A 21,730-nucleotide genomic window follows, 5' to 3' on the forward strand; every position below is an offset into this window, starting at 1 on the left:
GAGAGAAAAGGATAGGGGGACACGTTTTAATGAATAATGTCTAAACATTTCTCACGATTGCTGAAAAACATCAATTTACGGATCCAATAACTTGATAAGCAAGTTAAATACTAAGAAAATGATAACTAAGCAAATCATAGTACAATTGCCACAAAGATAAACTTCTGAAAGTAGGCGAACCAAACAAAGATACCACACTGAGTGGGAGGTGACAAATGATGGCTGAATTCTCAGCAGAAAAGAAGGAGCTGGAGATGAGGAAACATCTTTGAAGTGCTAAAAGAAAAAACCTCCAACTCAGAGTTCTCTATCCAGTGAAAACATTCTTAAAACAACAACAAAACAAAACAGTGAAATAAAGATACTTTCAAAAAAGGAGAGCATTTTTCTCCAGGAGGACTGTACTCTTAAGAAATACTAGGCTGGGCGCGGTGGCTCACGCCTGTAATCCCAGCACTTTGGGAGGCCGAGATCGGTGGATCACCTGAGGCCTGGAGTTCGAGACCAGCCTGACCAACATGGAGAAACCCCATCTCTACTAAAAATACAAAAATTAGCCAGGCGTGGTGGCACATGCCTGTAATCCCAGCTACTTGGGAGGCTGAGACAGGACAATCACTTAAACCCGGGAGGCGGAGGTTGTGGTGAGCCAACATCGGGCCACTGCACTCCAGCCTGGGCGACAAGAGCAAAACTTCATCTCAAAAAAACAAAACAAAACAAAACAAAAACTACAGAATATTCTTCAGGCTAAAAAGAAATAAAATCAGATTAAAATAAGACCTTCAGGAAAGACTGGATACTGCCAGAAATAATCTGAAAAAAACAAAACAAAACAAAACAAAAAACAAAACATAAAAGATTATCCATTTTTTCAGTATTCTCTCAAAAGACAAGTAGCGTTTTTTTTGTTTGTTTTTTGTTTTTCTTTTTTAAGACAGAGTCTCACTCTGTCACCCAGTCTGGAGTGCAATGGCGTGATCTTGGCTCACTGCAACCTCTGCCTCCCAGGTTCAAGTGATTCTCCTGCCTCAGCCTCCCGAGTAGCTGGGACTACAGGTACCTGCCACCACACCTGGCTAATTTTTGTGTTTTCAGTAGAGACAGGGGTTTCCCCATGTTGGCCAGGCTGGTCTTGAACTCCTGACCTCAGGTGATCCCCCCTGCCTTGGCCTCCCAAAGTGCTGGGATTACAGGCGTAAGCCACTGCGCCCAGCCCAAGCTTTTTTTTTTTTTTTTTTTTTTTGAGAAAGGATCTCACTCTGTCACCTAGGCCTGAGTACAGTGATGCAATTGTGCCTCACTGCAGCCTCAACCTCCCGGGTTCAGGTAATTCTCCCACTTTAGCCTCCTGAGTAGAGGGACTACAAGTGTGTACTACCACGCTCGGCTGATTTTTGTATTTTTTTGTGGAGATGGGGTTTTGCCATGTTGCCCAGGCTGGTCTCAACTAACCCACACCTCGGCCTCCCAAAGTGTTAGGGCTACAGGTGGGAGCTACCGCACCCGGCCTACAGGTGGCTATTTTAAAGCAAAAAGAATAACATCATAAAGTGAGGTTTGAATACCTATATATGTAAAAGATGAAACAGTACAAAATGAGGGGCCTAGAGGAACAGGTCAATGACTTACACTGTTGCATGGTTCTTGTATTTGTGAGGTGAGGGGTGACGTCATATGAACTCTAAGCAATTTGATAAGTTAAGGATGCCAAGTAGGGTTTCTGAGCAAAGACTTTAGCAAACAAATACAGGTGTTCAAAAAAGCAAAAAGAGGAAATAAAATGAGATACTAATTTTTTTTTATTAACCCAAAAGAAGGTAAATAAGGAGTTACAGTGAAACAAAAAACAGAATGGCCAAGTAGAAAACCAATAAAAACATGGCGGACCAGAATGGGAGGCAATGGAAGGGTTCGTGAAGCATGCCGATTGAAGGGCAGGAACTACGAGATGAGATTCAGGGGGAAATAACTGGACCCAACCAAATGTTGTCTACAAGGCAATCGCTTTTAATTTAAAGACAAATACAGGCTAAAATTTTAAAAGCTGAGAAAAAGATACATCGTGCAAACAGTAAATAAATTTGATGCAGTTATATATAAATGATAGGTAAGAGAGATTTCAAGGTAAGAGTATTCCCAGAGATAAAAGGGACATTTCATGATAGAAAGGCCACTCTATCAGGAAGATATAACAATCTTAAATGTGTGTATACCTAATTATCAGAGCTTCTAAATGAATGAAGTAAAAACTGGTATAAAGGGAAATACAGATAATTTTCACAATTATATTTGGATATCTAATGCCCTCTCAAGAACTAATAGGCCTCCACCAAATCAGCAAAGATCCAGAGGATTTGAACAAGGCAATAAACCACAGTGACCTAATTAGATATACATAGAACATCATGTCCCCAAACACAATAGTGCACATAGAATATTAACCAAGATAGAACACAATCTGGAATACAGATTACCCCCAAAAATAAAAAAGAATTAATGCTAGTTGATAAGTCATGGATCAAAGAAGCAATCAGAGGGAAATTTTAAAATACTCTGAATAGAATGAAAATGAAAGCACAACATACCAAAATATGTGAAATGCAGAAAAATTTAAAAAATCAATTGCAATAGAAAAAGCCAAAAACTGGTTCTGAGATTACTATATATGATAAACCTGTCAGAAAAGTATTCAAAACAGACAATGAAAATTATCAGTATCAGAATAAAAGGAAGGAACATCACAAGAGATCCTATAAGTATTTAAAAAAATAAGGTAAAGTGGCCAGGTGCGATGGCTCATGCCTATAATCCCAGCACTTTGGGAGGCCAAGGCCGGCAGATCACGAGGTCAGGAGATCGAGACCATCCTGGCTAACATGGTGAAACTCCGTCTCTACTAAAAATACAAAAAATTAGCTTGGCATGGTGGCACGTGCCTGCAGTCCCAGCTACTCAGGAGGCTGAAGCAGGAGAATCGCTTGAACCCAGGAGGCAAAGGTTGCAGTGAGCCGAGATCGCACCACTGCACTCCAGCCTGGGCGACAGAGTGAGACTCCATCTCAAAAAAAAAAAAAAAAGTAAAGTGATGTTTATGAAAATAAACTTAATAATCTAGATAAACTAAGAAACTCCTTGAAAAAAATATAACCTATGATAGGTGACTCAAAAGGCGACACAAAGATCTAAATATTCCCATACTAAATAAACTTGCCGGGCGCGGTAGCTCACGCCTGTAATCCCAGCACTTTGGGAGGCTGAGGCGGACAGATCACCTAAGATCAGGAGTTTGAGACCAGCCTGGCCAACGTGGTGAAACCCCATCTCTACTAAAAATACAAAAATTAGCCGGCCGTGGTGGTGGGCGCCTGTAATCCCAGCTACTTGAGGGGCTGAGGCAGGAGAATCACTTGAACCTGGGAGGGGCAGGTTGCAGTGAGCCGAGATTGTACTACTGGACTCCAGCCTGGGTGACAGAGCAAGACTCTGTCTCAAAAAAAAAAAAAAAAAAAAAAAAAAAGAAACTCAAGTCATAATTTAAAATCTCCCCACAAAGAGGATTCCAGGCCTGGATCATGTAACTAGGGAATTCCATGAAACTTTTAAGGAAGAGGTAATACTAATCTTACATAAACTCTCCCAGAAAAAAAAAATGAGGAGAAACATTTCCCAAGTCGTTTATGAAGCCAATGCAATCATAACAAAACCTAACAAAGACATGAAGATGAGAAGATAAAACATTACAGATATTTACTATAGAGCACATACACAAAAGTCCTTAAAAAGAGGTGCAAAGAGATTCCAGCAATGTACAGGCTAACACATCATGATCAGGCGGTATATATCAGAGCAATGCAAGATCAATCCAACATTCCAGAGCCAATGGAACTCAACCTGTTAAGAGGAGAAATGAAACAACTCGATGGACATTATCTAGCAGAACAGTGGCTGCCTGGCAGGAAATCCTAATTTAAACTTTCTGAAAGATGCTCAGATTTCTGACAGTAATTGACAAGTGAAAAGATAACTTACCTGGATCTGGAGAATGGTTATTTTGGGGAGAAACAGAGAGGGCGGGGGCAGGAGCTATTCCTCTGGAAACTGTGGTTTGGGATACATCCTGCTGACTTTCCCAGCGGCCCTAGTAAAGACAAAATTGGCAATTTTGTTTCAAGTTATTCAATTAACCAAACAAAAAAAAATTACAGATACTCAAGAAAAAAAAACTGTTATATATTACTAAAGCTCCTTTGAATATAAGCTTGATTACATAAGCACTTTTTTTTTTCTATTTTAAGAGACAGAGTTTCTGTCACCCAGGCTGGAGTGCAGGGGTGCACCATCACAGCGCATGTAACCTCTAACTCTTAGACTCAAGCAATTCTCCTGCCTCAGCCTCCATAGCAGTGGGGACTGCAGCTACATGCCACCACATGAGGCTAATCTTTTTACTATTTTTGTAGAGATGGGATGTCACTATGTTGCCCATATTCAAACTCCCAGCATCAAGCAATCCTCCTGCCTTGGTCTCCCAAAGTACTGGCATTACAGGTGTTAGCCACCATGCCCGATCAGCACTTTTCTTCTACTTGTCATCCTGCTTATTTTATTAATTTCCCCAACAATAATAATCATACCCCCCCACACACATTTGGACAGCCCCTCCATACTGCAGTTTACAGTCTCCCATTAAGCTCTGTCCTAACATGTTTTCTACTCTGCATCCTGTTGCCTCCCACAGAATACAGACGTATTCCTTCTGCAATTCTCCCTTCGGTTCTGCTTTGAGACCACTTCTGCTCTTTTGCCTCAAGATACCCTTTTTCACTCAGTTCTCCACAGAAACCCACGAACAACTCTATAGTCATAGGGTGTCTCTTCTCTCTACTCCCAGACTGTGTTTCCACTGACTCACATATAGTGCATAACAGTAAATATTACCAAATCTCTCATTTTAAATAGACATTAAAGATAAATTACAGTCAAACCCAAGTCAAATAATTACAAATTCTCAATGATGGAAGTCTCTGAATTATCAAATTTTATTGTATTCTCAACTTATCTGTAAATTCCCATTAAAGACATTTCATCAGTTGATGGATTAAAAGACCATTCCAAAATTCATGGTGAGCCATAAAAATAGTGATACCATCAAAGCACTTTTAACTTCAGCCCTATCTAGGGAAGAAATAAACCCCAAATGTTGCTTGTACTAAAACTGATAAGAGATGAGACGTAAATCTTTTAAATGCTTTAAGTTCCCTTTGATCCCCTGATAATCACTGACTTCTTTACCACTGGAGTTTAATAATCGTGTGCAATATGAGTTTGAGCTAGTGCTGCACAGATGAATAATCCTAATGATTAACTCAAGGTTTTTTTTTTTTTTTTTTTTTGAGACTGAATTTCATTGGCGCAATCTCGGTTCACCGCAACCTCCACCTCCTGGGTTCAAGCAATTCTCCTGCCTTAGCCTCCTGAGTAGTTCGGATTACAGGCATGCGCCACCATGCCCGCCTAATTTTGTATTTTTAGTAGAGATGGGGGGGGGGGGGGTTTCCTCCATGTTGGTCAGACTGGTCTCGAACTCCTGACCTCAGGTGATCCGCCCGCCTCGGCCTCCCAAAGTGCTGAGATTACAGGCGTGAGCCAACGTGCCTGGCAAGTTTTCTTTACTAATTGCCTGATCAGCGAAATGGGGACAGTGAGTTCTCCACTGCTCTTGAAGATTCATTGTGGAGGAAGGGCCTCTTAGGTTTCAGAAATGTATTGGAAACCCATCTGCTTTCAGCAGCGACCTAAGTACTAATCATAAAAATCAATAAGCCCTAAGTGATCTGGGTCCTGTGCACCTCAGAGAATGCCACTTTTCCCTAGGAACTCTCTCAGCGCTTGGTATCCTTTTTAAAAATGGTGTGATGGTCAGGATTGATTAGGAAGCAAGGAGAACAAGGGAGACAGCAACACGTGATCATCCAGAACGTAAGCTCTGAAATACTTCAGCGGAGGAGCGCTGGCATCCCCATGAATCACACGCTGATTTACATACTTGAATGTTTTGTTAATTTTTGCATTCAAATTTCATGATCTATCTGGGAAGCTGTGGCCTTGTATACCCCGGGATATCACCATCAGGTGACTGAACACTAAGATCAGCCCTCCATGGAGTTTCTCAGAGGAAGAAAAGCCACCTGCTTTGTGTACAGTGGCGAGCTCACACATGGCTGTTCTGAAGACAACTTACTTAATTTGAGAGTATTTAGTTTCATATTTTAGATTTTCTTTGTTTGGCAGCTGATATGGCTGCAGTCTGTCCCTAAGGAAAACTAAGCCGCTGATCTGGAGTCAGCACCTGGGCTGCTTGACGTAGAATTGGGCCAACGACAAATCATGGAGGTGCCACCTCTTCCCCAAGGCACACCCAGGCCCCGATGGCTTCAGGGGCAGTTCTTCCCAGCAGGCACTACCCAATCAGAACAGAGCAGTAACTCCATCTCATTTACTCAAATACTGAAAGTGAGAACACTGAAAGATACACAATGCGTAGATCCTGCCAGCCCTGCAGAGCGTGACAAACAGAGACATGGCTCACTCTGCCCTCTACCTAAACAGTCATCTTAACCTTGAGGAACCTCACATGCTCCCCTCCAACCCCACCTATTCTGATCCCACTGTCCTGAGACAGGGACCTCAAATCGTGCTGGGATGGAACAGGCTCTGCTTCAGAGGGAGCAACCAATGCAGATGCTAAACTGGGTACCACGCGCTTCCCTCCTCCAGCTGAAGCCTATGAATCTCTGCGGAAACGCTCCACTGGAATTACTCAATTTTTCTCCTGCACTACACCTCCATCCTCTTGACAGAGGTGAAACGTGTGGTTCAGGGTCCGGCTACACACACTGTTCCCCAGGGACAACGCAATGACTATCTTCCCAAGAAGCTGTATATGCTTAGCTGTCCTAGAGTTATCCTCCCTTTACTAAAATGTTGGGGTAGATTAAAAAAGAAAAAAAAAAAGAAAGAAAAATGAAGCAACCCAGTTCAATGTACTTCACAGGGAGATGAACTCAGGACCATGGACTAAAAAGGACTTCGCAGGAAACCTCTGGCTCTCTCAAGAGCTCAGGTCTAAAAGTGAAAGAGTATGATATCCCTGTTTTACTTCTCCTCCAGTAATCTACACCCCTCCACCTGAAATCGAAAAAGATAAATCTCTGATCTGTCTCCAACATCCTGCATGTCTACCACACTTCAGAATCAGCCATGATACAGTTACACAAGAGGGAAGCTGGCTTTGTTTTGGATCCTTACCCAGCTTTACTGCCATTAGGGCACATTTGTCCTCACAGGCGGACTCAAAGAGATAAAATCCTAGTCAATACTGAAGTCACTGGTAGCCAGCACCATGCTCAGGGGCAAAGTGGACAAGGCAAGAATGCCGGGGGCTCCGGGGAGGGCCTGACTTGGTCCCCAGGGACCCATGCAGTTTTTCCCACTCCTGCTCCTCTGCCAGATACAGATTCTTTGGGTTTTCTGGGAATGAGTCTGGTTTTGATCAGGAAAGTGACAAAAAGGTAAATAACGAGAAGTGCCAGTGACATTTCGGGTCCAAAGGCAGCTTTCACTGCAGCTGGAAGAGGAGTGACTCATGCTTGGCATCTCCTCCCAGGGCTGCGTGAAACCATCACGGCTTTCAGGAAGGCGATGGAGCCAACATAAAATTCAATTCTGCTCACTGGGTATTTGTTCATGCTATTGACTAACCTTAATTTCCTCAAAAACTCCAATCAAAAGATGACAAACATACAACCTTATTGACTTCTCAAAAATAAAATTTCTCCTAAAGTAACTTTGGAAATAAAAATGATTTTGTCGGCCAGGTGCGGTGGCTCACGCCCGTAATCCCAGCACTTTGGGGAGGCCGAGGCAGGCAGATCACGAGGTCAGGAGATCGAGACCATCCTGGTTAACATGATGAAACCCCGTCTCTACTAAAAATACAAAAAATTAGCCAGGCGCGGTGGCGGGCGCCTGTAGTCCCAGCTACTCGGGAGGCTGAGGCAGGAGAACGGCTTGAACCCAGGAGGCGGAGCTTGCAGTGAGCCGAGATAGCGCCACTGCAGTCCGGCCTGAGCGAAAGAGCGAGACTGTCTCAAAAAAAAAAAAAAAAAAAAAAAAAAAACAAATAACAACAACAAAAAAAATGATTTTGTCTTGACAGCATTTGTCACACTGCAAAAGATCTCAATGCACAGCTGACTCCGGGGTGGAAAGACCAACGACACGCCGAAATTCATCCTGCACCTCAACTTCAGCCGGTCTTGGCAGACAGTCATAAAAAGCCTGCTAAGGTTTCATTATACCTAGAGAAAATATCGGTACGATAATGATGAAACACACGATAGCAATAAATAGAAACACTACTTCCATCAGGGATCATATTTTATATTTTTAATTGAAAGACTTATCCCAAGAGTGATTTATTTTAGGCCCTATGTTAATAGGGCCTAAAATAGTTAAAATAATAAAATAAAATAATAATAAAAATAGTTAACCAAATAAATATAATAAACCAAATAAAATAATAAAAATAGTTAACCAAACTATTTTTTTAAGATTAATTAGTTCATCAATTCTATCTTGGTGGAGTTCAGCAAAAACAATTCTACTTTTCATATGTAGGGGCATCGACAAATAGAGGAATGGAAAGCAGGCTGGCCTCATTCCAAGTATTATTAGGCCAAACTATGAGTTCGTCTTTAGAACCAAACCACTTTCCTCTCGCCTCCCACGTCCTCACTAAGTTACTCGGGGACCCCAAGGAACCAAGAACCAAAAGTAGGAAGGTCCAAAAGCGTTAACACAAGTGTGTGACATCACAGTTACTTGCCTAATATGATTTGTCTTGCTAATCCCCAGCCCTGCACGGAAGGCACCTTGCACAGGCACACAATGAGCCCTGCAGCGTTGCACCTGAAATGGTCTCCCCCATCCTCACCCCATGCTGTCTCTGAAGCATGTGGATGGAGTCCTTCCTAAAACACTCCTCCCCTGGACTTCTGAGACTCCCTTGGCCCTGTCTTCATTCCTCCCTGGCGTCGCCACCTCAGTGCACCTCAGTGGCCCTAAGTGTCACCACTGCCTCGGCACTCCCCAGCCAACCCGGCCCCACACTGTCCCCACTATCCCCTCGGGCTCCCAAACCTGGCTTCAACTCGGACACCTGAGACCCTTGAAAATGGAACTGAATCATTTCCTCCCCAAGCCTGCCCTATAGTTCATCTCTCGGACCTATACACTGCTGTCCAAAACCCGATGTCACCCAAGTCCCCTCACTCCAGCCCGTCACATACTTGGCCTCTGCAGGATTCTAGAGTACCCCTCTCCAACCCATCTGTGTCTCTCGTCATCTCTCTGGCTATTTCTCCCCTAACCAGTCCCTCCACTCTCCAACTCAAAACCATTTTTCCCCACGTTTGCATTGATAACTGCATACATTTGTACCATATAGTTTCCTAATGCAAAATTACACACCACAGCTAGGGACGGGGTGGGGCTCAGCTGGACCATCAAAACAAACTTTTTAATTCATATGTGGTCATATTACTGCTCTGTTTTCAAGTCCTTCCATGATGTCCAACTCCCCTGCCATTCCTTGGGACATGACATCAAGATGCCAAAAATAAGGCCCCGCCTCTCTGGGTTCTGCCCACAGACTCCCTCTACTTTTTATTTTTTTTATTTTTTATTTTTTTTTGAGACAGAGTCTCGCTGTCGCCCAGGCTGGAGTGCAGTGGCGTGATCTCGGCTCGCTGCAGGCTCCGCCCCCCACGGTTCACACCATTCTCCTGCCTCAGCCTCCCGAGTAGCTGGGACTACAGGTGCCCGCCACCTCGCCCGGCTAATTTTTTGTATTTTTAGTAGAGATGGGGTTTCACTGTGTTAGCCAGGATGGTTTTTTTTCCTTTTCTTTTTTTTTTTTTTTTGGAAGACAGGGTCTCTCTCTGTCACCCAGGCTGGAGTGCAATGGTGCAATCATAGTTCACTGTGGCCTCAAACTCCCGGGCTCAAGCGATCCTCCCCTGCCTCAGCCTCGAATAGCTGGGATTACAGCCATGAGCCATATTGCCTGGCTAATTTTTAAAATTTTTTTTTTGCAGAGAAAGGGACTCCCTATGTTGCCCAGGCTGGTCTCAAACTGCTGGGCTCAAGCCATCCTCCCACCTGGACCTCCCAAACTACTGAGATTACAAGCATGAGCCACCGCGTCTGGCCTGTACACTCTGAGCTTGACTCCCACCGCATGTACTGTCAAGAACACAGCAACCTGGTTCATCCCCAAGCCTTCATTCACACAGATCCTTCTGCTCACAGTGTTCCTTCAGCTCCTTTCCTGCCTGTGTGGACCTCAGTGTCATCCTTCAGGGGGAGGCTTAAGAATGGCCTCTGCCCTGCAGCCTCCTGTGAGTCCTGTGTGAAGCCAGTGGGGGGTCCATGCCCTCTGCCATGCCCTGGCTCGGTTCTAATAGCATCTCTGCTCCTTTGCCCTATTTTTCTGGTGCACATGAGGGACAGTACTTTTCTTTGAAGTAGATTCTATTATTTTCTGTTATTGTATCCATTTAAAATAAGGAAACTGGGCAGAGTTTTTTTTTTTTTTTTTTTTTTTGAGACAGAGTCTCGCTGTGTTGCCCAGGCTGGAGTGCAGTGGCACGATCTTGGCTCACTGCAACTTCCGCCTCCCGGGTTCAAGAAATTCTCCTGCCTCAGCCTTCCGAGTAGCTGGGATTACAGGCGCCTGGCACCACACCCAGCTAATTTTTGTATTTTTAGCAGAGACGGGGTTTCACCATGTTGGGCAGCCTGGTCTTGAACTCCTGACCTCAGGTGATCCACCTGCCTCGACCTCCCAAAGTGCTGGGATTACAGGCCTGGCCAGAGTTTTCTTAACAGAAGAAAAACAGAAGAATTTTGGCCACTTCTTTCAAGGAACTTATAATTGGAGATTTGGGTTAGATACATTTTCCACAAAAGCACAGGAAGTCATGTTTTTCTTATATTTTCCTTAAGGTATTTTACTTACATTAAAAAGTCACGTACAATCAATTTTCAAAAACTCTGCTCTCTTCAGGTAATCACAACTGATGCTAAGCAACAGCTAATCAAACCTATCACTGGCAGAGTACAAACAAGCATTAAACTTCAGCACACTTACAGAAACCCGTGTCCATGCAGGGCTCCAGTGAACGGATAAGCTGGACAGCAATTTGTATGTCTATAAACATATACATGTATCATAGTGTAGGCAAACTACTAATAATCTAGATCTTAAAAAAGAGTCTACAGCCAGCAGCAGTGGCTTATGTCTGTAACCCCAGCACTTTGGGAGGCCAAGGCGGACAGATCACTTGAGGTCAGGAGTTCGAGACCAGGCTGGCCAACATGGTGAAACCCCGTCTCTACTAAAAATACAAAAGTTAGCAGGGCGTGGTGGCGAGTGCCTGCAATCCCAGCTACTGGGGAGGCTGAGGCAGGAGAATCAATTGAACCTGGGAGGCAGAAGTTGCAGTGAGCTGAGATGCTGCCACTGCACTCCAGCCTGGGCAACAAGAGCAAAACTCTGTCTCAAAAAAAAAAAAAAAAAAAAAGTCTAATTAATGCATCAACTTAATCTTCATTGTTCTTAAGTTTTTATAAGGAAAATGTCAAACATACACAAAAGCACAGTGTAGAATAATTGACAATTGGAATAGCACAATGAACCCCACTCAGCTTTAAGAATTATCATGAAGCAGCCAATCTTCTGTCTCTGTCATGCTGCCTCGTAGATTTGAAAACGACTCCCTCACATCAGACCATCTCATAAGACCACAGCCACTACTGACCTCCTCAAGGGCTGCAAATCAACATGGGGCATGCTGCACACAGATGGCAGTACCAACATCTAACCAGACCCCTCAAAAGTGACAGGCACAAACTATGATGTGTGGTGCCCAAGTAAGACAGTTTCAAGGAGTGCTAACCTTTTTGAAAAATAAGAATGAGTTCTCCATGCTTAAAACTCTGCTAAACAGGGAAGGCTCTATTACACATAAATAAATTCCAGCGAATAAAATTTCCGTTCGCTTGTTTTTCTTTCTTTTCACAAATAATGTTAACTTTTAGATATAATTTTCTTATTCCTCATACATTTTCAATCATTATACATCAGTACTTCTCTACAAAAATCTGATTTGGGCCAGGTGCAGTGGCTCACGCCTGTAATCCCAGCACTTTGGGAGGTTGAGGCAGGTGGATTACCCACAGTCTGGAGTTTGAGACCAGCCTGGCCAACACGGTGAAACCCCGTCTCTATTAAAAACATAAAAATTAGCTGGGTGTGGTGGCACACGCCTGTAATCCCAGCTATTCGGGAGGCTGAGGCAGGAGAATTGCTTGAACCTGGGAGGCGGAGGTTGTAGTAAGCCGAGATCGCGTCATTGCACTCCAGCCTGGGTGACAAGAGCGAAACACCGTCACAAAAAAAAAAATCTAATTTGAAGTTTCTTTTTTTTTTGAGACGGAGTCTCGCTGTTGCCCAGGCTGGAGTGCAGTGGTGCGATTTTGGCTCACTGCAGGCTCCGCCCCCCGGGGTTCACACCATTCTCCTGCCTTAGCCTCCTGAGTAGCTGGGACTACAGGTGCCCGCCACCTCGCCTGGCTAGTTTTTTGTATTTTTAGTAGAGACGAGGTTTCACCGTGTTAGCCAGGATGGTCTCGATCTCCTGACCTCGTGATCCGCCCTCCTTGGCCTCCCAAAGTGCTGGGATTACATACGTGAGCCACTGCGCCCAGCCTGAAGTTTCTTTTCTGACAGAAATAGGAAGGAAATTTAGACAGAAGTACAAGCTTTAGCAGAAAAATTGTTTTTCAACCCCAGTAGTCAGAGTCTAATAAACCTTATTTTAATTGGCAAATTAAAAGAAATGAACTCTAAAACACTTTCCAGTAAGTTTCACATCATACAGATGAGTAGAGGAAATTCTGGCTTGCAAAAATAACCTGAGATTTGAGAAGATGAAAGCTGAATGGGAAATGGGACTTAAAACACTGATAGAAATAGTTAAAACACCTACCTTGTTGCTGCCTAGACTGTATGATGGAATGAGATCTTGTCGGCTTCCAGACAACTGAAGAAGAAAGAAAGGGGGGTTAGTTATTTATGCATCAGAGCATAAACGTGGTCTAGGCAATGCCAGTCTTTGCCAACCCAGTCAACCGAATGTCAAAGTTGGGTGGCAGCAGAGAGGTTGTCATGATGAAGGCTGCACACTAGTGGTCTTTGGGACATTACAAACATTGAATTGGTTATGAACAATTTTCAGATGAGAGATTTCTATAAGATCTGGATATTCAGTTCACACTGAGGTCACAACCGGCTGGACCTGAACAAGAGATGTCGCGTCGGGTGAGCCCTTCTGTGTGAAAGATACCAGGTTACTTGTTATCTAACCATGGCCTGAGCTTATGATTCCTTTCTCTTGGTATCTGTAGCAACTGTAAATAAACTCACAAACTATTTAAACTATCAGATCCCAAACACTGAATCTCTGCATATGTCAGTGTATTTTAATATATCATTTTCTGAATAAATGAGACGTTATCCGCCTTGAGTTAAAGTGATCTTCCTAAATGTCTGAGATGGTTGGTGGCGTCCAGCGTGAAACTCCTCCTATCGCTCTCTCTTCTCTCTCAGACACTAAGGCCAAGGTCAGCTGCCCTTTCTCACAATGCTTGTGCTGTAACTTCTCTTGGTGTGAAGTTAGGAGGAAAGTATCATTTTTCACATCCACATCTTCATCAAAAATGAGGAAAAGAGTAATCAAGGGGCCAAGAGCCTATTTCTTTGTGAAGGATTATTCCCATGTTCAATATGCACATAAATTATATATAGGTTTTTAAAAACAACAATAAACTGAAGCCATTGTTATGAAACAACCCCATGTATCTGACTCATGGACACCACCCTTGCTGTCTTGTGAACAACTGGTTTGTGAACCTGGTCCAGACTCCTTCTCAACTTAAAAATAATCTAAGCCCAGAAAATGGCATTGGCTTGCGATAGGCCCTTGGCTAGTTTGGGTTTAGTTCCACAAACATTCACTGAACACCTCAGTCTATGCTAGGCAGTGGTGATCGGAAGATAAGAAACACCTGAAAGGTACTTAACTGCTACTTCCCCTATAATATTAGTAGGAACAGGGGCAGAGGTGCACAGACCCAGCGGGGTGGAGACCAGGGGCCCTGACATCAGTCCTGGCAAGGGAAGGGTTTCGGAGATGGGGTTTGACGGGTGGAGAAGAGTTACCCAAGAAAAGAGGAGAGGAGAGAAGTCCCAGGCACAGCACAGAGCTTGGTTCCACACACTCACTCTGTTCACATTTGGAGAACTGATACTCCTCCTGCTCAACTTTCCTTTTCCTGTTAACTGTTCCTTCACCGCAACTTCCTGTGAATCAGAAAACATACAGAGGAAAAAGACATGTAAGAGACACACTGCAAAAGCAACACCATGTACAGCAGACTTGCAACCCCCATCTATACAGACATTCCTAGCTATTTAAACAATGCTGTTACGTGATTATTACGTACTGCATGCCTGTATCAAAACAGCACATGAGCTCCATAAATACATACATCTACTATGTACCCATAAACAGATTTTTAAAATTAAATAAAGGCTGTTACTTTGTAAGACAGAATGACCCAATTACAATCATTCTGGATTATTCAAAGTTCATTAGAGTGAACTCTTCAAATGTTAGGTGCAACAACACTGTGAATTACAGAGTCAAACACAGACTCAGCCTGCATCAGGGCCTCTGCTGCCCGCCCTATCCACGCGGTTGGCTAACCTGGCGCAGACGATCTAAAGTCAGGAGGTTTTCTACAGCCAGCACGCTCCTGAGGTACTTTTCAATATAAGCCTCCGAGTCAGCAGAAGCTGGGTTTTCAACATTGGCTGCCATTCTTGCTAATGCTTCCCGTTCCTCCACTCCCTGGGCATCCTGAGCAGTGGAAAGTTATACATTATAAAAGCTTCTTGATGTACACACACATGTACACGTGCGCACACACACACACACAGAACGTATTCCAAAATTCCATTTTAAAGTCAGCTTTGGAACGCCAAAGCATTTTTCCAAGGAAATAATGAAAAGGTGATTAGGTGACTAGGTCCACTTGAAAGGCTGGTTAATTTAAACACAGCACAGCTGAAACACAGCGCATTCTCAACAAAACTGTTCTCTACTACATTCCCACTACAAAAAACCCATGACTGGTTAGAAAGGATTTTGTCGACTAGCCAGAAATGTAACCACCATAAAAACAATTCAGGAACATTACCCCCGCCCTGGAACTCCTGAGGGACAGAGAAAGGGAAGAGGGGCTGGGGTGACTGCTACACAGCGTAGGAATCAAACTGCCTCCCAGGGAGGAGGCCCAGAAGGGAGAAGATAGTGGACTCAGGGTTTCAGCGCCTGCCACCAAGCAGCCCAGGGTAGCTGACATATTCAGAACATGGCAGCTTCTAGAATTGGTTCAATCTTCTGCTCGAGTGGCAGTGGCCAAAGGCCTGGAGCCGACCAAGGAGAGGTTATCTAGGTAAGTTCTCCTATGCTGAGCTTTCTGGTATAGCCCATCCCCAATCCTGGGACGTGAGCTGGCTGTGCATACAAATGGGAGGTGCACAGTCAGAAAAAGGCTTTATTAATGTATTTAGTTATTTCAAGCAAAGTGGGCTCTTAACAAATTACTGTTCTCAGGAAAAATCAGATACTTTATTCACTTGTAAATTTCTTATAATGCCAAAACTACAAAATGTATATCCATATGCCACTGCATCTTAAATGCCATCAACTGTAAGACAAAATATTTTAAACAAGATTGAAGGGAAAACAAACTCTGTTAATTTTAAGATACCATCAATTATAAGACACATTCTACTTCAAAGATACGTTTAAAAATTTAAATGAGTCTTAGAACAGATAAAATGTGGGAGGATTTGTAAGACAGCTTAAGTTCACAAAAACTTTTGTCTTGTACAGTAATTCATCTGAGCCTCGTAATAACCACGAAAAGAAGGAATCATCCTCATTTCCTAGATGACAAGAGGAAGACCACACAATTAGCAAGAGTCAAAACTAGAACTTAGGTCTCCCGTCTCCTGGTAGGGTATTCTTTTCACCCCAACACAGAATACTTTCAGGGTCTGGAGGGAACAGACATTTTCCTAATTTTATAAGGAGAAAGAAATTGTCTCTGGCCTGGGCCACTTCTTTTGTCCATGATGCCCTAATGGCTTCTGTGATACAGAACCCAAGCAACTTTTGGGGCTTTTTCATGATGAAACTTGCCTATTAAGTGATCTTTTTATTTTGTTTTTAGGTCTAGTCTTTACACAATCAGCTTTAAGTTTCATTTTGCCTTTATCATCAGGATTTGATAATGTGGAAACAATGTTTGCCAGCTTGGATGTTTAGCTAACTAACAGCAAATTCACATGAGGTTATGTTTATCTTCAAGCTGATCCCCCCCATATTTCTTTCCTTTTAAAACCCTATCGCCTGGAGAATAAAAGCACTTTTTTTAAAAGGCATAAGAAACTAAGCGGGAGAGAAGGAAAAGGGAGGGGAAATGGAGAGAGAAAAGGAAGAAATGAAAACAGTTTCCTATAGCCATCACCGTTTCTCAACTGCATTCAAGCGATTTACAGAGACAAGATCTGAAACAACTGGAAAATATAGAAAATGTTTAGATACACAGAGTAAACAGTAAGTCTCTAGCTAGACATAGATGTATACTTGTTTTAAATCTTACAAACAAGAGTGAATGAAGCACACAGAGCAATCTATTACAGGCCCAAGACCGTGCAACGACTAACTCTGCAAACAGGCTTAATTTTTAAATGTTCTGCAAACTCCAAATTAAATAATTAGATGGTTAATATTTACTATGCAAGTCTAACACTTCAAAGATCCAGGAAAGAACTAGTTACTATCCAACATGACTTGAGAGGCAAAAGCATTTTGCAACACAAGATATCTAAAAGAAAGCCTAAGTACCATGTAATATTTTTCTTTTCCAAAAGCTGATCTCCGGCCAGGCATGGTGGTTCACGCCTGTAATCCCAGCACGGGCGGATCACGAGGTCAGGAGACTGAGAGCATCCTGGCCAACATGGTGAAATCCCGTCTCTACTTAAAATACAAAAATTAGCTGGGCATGGTGGCACGTGCCTGTAATCCCAGCTACTCGGGAGGCTGAGGCAGGAGAATCACTTGAACCCGGGAGTCGGAGGTTGCAGTGAGCCAAGATCACACCACTGCACTCCAACCTGGTGACAGAGCGAGACTCAGTCTCAAAAAAAAAAAAGCTGATTTCTGTATTAAAATATACACTGTTCACCTATTGTTCAAATACTCAACAGTGTCAATGGGCAAATCCTAAGCCCTGAAATGACGGGAACTGGTGCTGGTGTTGATGGCATGGTAGGAGGGGCGTCTTCTGATGTCTCACACCCCCACTTCTCCAACCCCGAGGAAGTGAAATCTCCACCCCCTTGCCCACATCCCCTCTTTGAGGGTGAGGGTGGGAGAAGGAATTTTCTCTTTTTCACGGAGTCCTTCCCTTAGGACCCTCACTTCTCCTGGCCCTGCAAGGGATGCCCCATTTCCCAGCTGTGCTGGCACCTGGGTGAATGAATACATGTCTAATTCACGAATCACCTATCAGGAAGTACAGATAAGCCACATCTTCCATCAAGCTTGTACCAGGGATAAATTTAAGCTCTGCTTCTCTGAATCCTCTGAATATCTCAATTAGTTCAGAAAGAGAAATAATAATAGTACTAATAAAATAATAATCATAGTAACAAAGATAGTAGCAATAACATGTTCTCTAGCACACGCAGAACAATTGGTACACATTGTCTCATTTGATCCTTAAAAACACTTTGTGCAAAGATATTACTAACCCCATTTGACAAGAAAAAAAAAATATGGGCTCAGAGTAATTTACGCAAGTTCACTCTGCTAATAAGTGACAGAAACAAGATTTCTGTTTGACTTCAGGATCCAACTGGAATCTCTATGCTATGCTGCCTCCCTTCCTGGGTACAATATGTTTCTCTTCTATCATCTTCTGTGTGAGAAGGTGTTGATTTGCTTTTCAAAAGAAAGTTCTTCAACAAAATACTAAAACTAGAACTTTTAAAGCCACAAGTACATTTTACTATGAATTGATATTAGAAAATTCCTCTAAAAATCTACGGCTTCCCTAAACATACACTTTCACTTCATATGTATGTCATGGGTAGGTCACTTTTCAGGGAGTTGGCTCTTTTTATTTTTAGTAAATTCAAATTGTATATCCTTCACCTCTGGAATATTGGAGACAATTTCAAAAGTCACTCCACAGCCAGGAATAGAACTTCGATGAGACATCTTTTTTAGGAGACTCTGTGCAAAACCCTAGAGAAAAACAAAATAGAAGATACGGTTTCCCACCTGAAAAATTGAGTTTACATTAACAAAAGACAGCATGGAAAATACTGGTTCATTCTAACCAAAAGAAAACAGAGCAGGTTTCCAACATAAGCAAGTGAAATCACCAAGTACGGTTTCCTCATCGTTGTCCTATGGTACGAAACCAACTTATTAGATGCCCACCGTGTATGACAGGTCCTACACCCAACACAGGAAAAGTATACACCACCAAGTCTGTAAACTGGCAGTAGGCATCTGGATGAACGGTGCTTAAATGCTACAGAAATATAAGCTTGTTGACTTCCACACAATAAAATGACCTTCTAACTAAGATGGAAGCAACGACTGGTCATGCTTACGCTTTTTTTCTCCCCAGCACGATGGACATCTCGTACCATGAATATTGACAAGTCCAGGCATTAAATTCTTGACCAAAGCAAGATCGTTATGAGGAATGATTTAAGAGTGCACGGTCATTGTTTATGCTGACTGCGCTCTTTGCACAGTTAGGAATTGAACTGTTGAATTAATGCATAGATGACTCATTTCAAGATGCTGTTAAGACTGAACACCCTGCAGAGGTTGAAGAGAGCAGGGATGAGAGCAGAATACCATCAGGGAACAAAGGTAAAGGCGAGAGAACATGAAATGGGCACCGAGCTTTCTCCCCATGCAAAAGGAATGGCAGAAACATGTGAAGCCCCCAAGAAAAGAGCAAAGCCAAGCTATTTGGTCTTAGACATACATCATTTCACAAACCTACCTAATGATAATTTATTTCATATTCAATGATCTCTACATTTTTAAAAGAATATAGCATCTCAGAATGCAGACAGACCATTTATGTCATTACTTCTCTCCCTTAACTTTAGCCTTGCAGTGCTGAGCCAAGGCTAATTACACAAGTCAAGGTATAGAGATCTCTGTCCTTAGGGGTGGTGAAGGGAGATGTAGATGCTACTATTATCCTACCTTTTGGTTTTCCATTTGTATGGAATTAGTGAAGCTGATGTGTGTGTATTAGGGTCATGTGGAAGGTCCTATTCTTGATATAAAGAAGAGAGCCTTCCACATGACCATTCTTAGGAATGAAATATCTGAAATTGAGAGAGAAAATGGCATGCCTTAAAAATACTTCCACATCATTTCAACCAGGAAAAAGAAAAATATGGCAACCTATTGTCCCTACAATAGAAACAAAAACCAAGCGACATGCGGCGACTATACAATGTACCTTTTCTGTCAAGGACCCTGTAGGGCCGGTGGCTGTGCCAGGTCAGTCCCAGGGCCTGGCAACCAGGATGTCTAATTCCGAAATGGAAAATCACTCTTCAAAATGCTCCTCATGAGCAGTGTGTCTTTTTCAAACCCTCACAGACTCATGAGAAAAGGAAGACAGAGAGAGTGAATGGGAGCATACCATATACATCTATAGCTAACCCCGTGACCTGGATTTTATTGATGTTGGATTGCCAAGCTAAAGAGCTGCAATTTTAACGGCATTACCACCAGTCTTCATTTCAAAGATTGATATCAGTGTGACATTTAGAACTAAAGATTAATTTTTAGGGGTGGAGATTACATCTAGGAGTCTGTCAACCATGACTGTGCTCTTCTAAATGAAAAGATTTTCATCTGTACTGGTCTTAGTCAGTGTATTGAGAATGCCTCAAAAAAGGGAGATAAGACAGTTAAAAGGATCCCCAGACGCAATCTCCCAAATCCTTATATTTGCAAAACCAGTAACAAAAAGAATTTTTTTTTTTTTTTTTTTGAGACAGAGTTTCACTCTTGTTGCCCAGGCTGGAGTGCAATGGTGTAATCTTGGCTCACCGCAACCTCCGCCTCCCGGGTTTAAGCAATTCTCTTGCCTCAGCCTCCTGAGTAGCTGAGATTGCAGGCACCCACCACCACACCCAGCTAATTTTGTAGTTTTAGTAGAGACAGGGTTTCTCCATGTTGGTCAGGCTGGTCTCAAACTCCCGACCTCAGGTGAGCCACCTGCCTCAGCCTCCCAAAGTGTTGGGATTACAGGCATGAGCCACCACACCTGGCCTTAAATTCTTACCTAGAAGTTTTGTACTAAACCCCTTCATATGGCACATGGACCTTCATAATCCAGCTGCAACTATGCGAGAGCCACGCTCCTTGGCACAGGCAGGACCCCCAGCACATGGAGCTCCTCGCGGTCCCCGATCCTGCCCCGTCCTGCCCTGCCCTCCCCACTCTCTCTGCATGTGTATTTCCTCCTGTCCACGGAACTGCATCTCCTCCCGCTATGCCTGGCCAATGCCAATCCTCTCTAAGTCCCAGTTCAAATGCTGCCCTCCTCTCTGAAGTGCCCCCACCACCCCCTGACTCCCTGGGGCTGAGTTCTTCCTTCTCTTACCTGCATTCTCACCACAAGTGATGAGGACCTGCACCACGTGCTCAGCTCAGGCCGACAGCAGTTGCCTGTTACGTATCTACCTACGCAAATCAACTTGGCTCTTTAAGGACACAGACTTCTTTTTTGTTTGTTTTTTGAGATGCATCGCCCAGACTGGACTCAAACTCCTAGGCTCAAGTAATCCTGCTGCCTCAGCCTCCTGAGTTGCTGGGAGAGCAGGCGTGCGCCACTGCACTGGGCTCATTTCTTATTCACCTTTTTATCCCAAAGCCAAATATACCAATCAAAGACTGCAAGAGGTAAAAGGTCTGGAACGCACCCTGGCAGCATGGCGAGACCCCGTCTCCATAAGGAATACAAAAAATTAGCCGGATGTGGTGGCACACGCCTGTGGTCCCAGCTACTGGGGAGGCTGAGGTGGAAGGATCACCTGAGCCCAGGAGACGATGGCTGCAGTGAGCTATGATTGCATCACTGTACTCCAGCCTGAGCAACAGAGCAAGACTCTATCTTAAAAAAAAAAGTCTGGAAAGAGCAGAGTAAGAGGGAAACTCCTCATTTGACAGGGCCCAGATGAAAAGGCAACAACCAAACTACAGACCTTGCCCTTGACAGGGTTGTGTGGTACCCAAAAGAATAACCATGATTTGTGAATCTGCCCTAAGAAAGATTCAGTGTAAGAATGCTGTCTAGGAGCAAGTGACACATCTGAGGCTTGAAGCAAGCATGGGTACAGGACAGCAGCAGTCACCCGGAAAAGAAAAGCTCAGTGCTTCCGGGAGCCTGTTTGGACAGAAGGTTAACAGCAAACACT

General features: G+C 43.4%; 1 protein-coding gene across 6 annotated transcripts in view; it reads right to left on the reverse strand.

Moving 5' to 3' along the window:
• KIF13B (kinesin family member 13B) overlaps nt 1-21,730 on the reverse strand; it is a 225,690-nt gene that overhangs the window by 27,702 nt on the left and 176,258 nt on the right. For 5 of the 6 annotated variants that reach the window (XM_055348316.2, XM_055348315.2, XM_055348312.2 and 2 more), the window contains 5 exons: nt 18,420-18,512; nt 14,895-15,047; nt 14,348-14,488; nt 13,116-13,169; nt 4,033-4,141 (listed from right to left, as the gene is read on the reverse strand). In XM_055348316.2, coding sequence (XP_055204291.2) covers nt 4,033-4,141; nt 13,116-13,169; nt 14,348-14,488; nt 14,895-15,047; nt 18,420-18,512 — 550 coding nt within the window. The remainder of the gene's footprint in view (nt 1-4,032; nt 4,142-13,115; nt 13,170-14,347; nt 14,489-14,894; nt 15,048-18,419; nt 18,513-21,730) is intronic. The other variant, XM_004046843.5, reaches the window with a different exon arrangement.

The sequence above is a fragment of the Gorilla gorilla genome, chromosome 7 (assembly GCF_029281585.2).
Source record: "Gorilla gorilla gorilla isolate KB3781 chromosome 7, NHGRI_mGorGor1-v2.1_pri, whole genome shotgun sequence".
NCBI lineage: Eukaryota > Metazoa > Chordata > Mammalia > Primates > Hominidae > Gorilla > Gorilla gorilla.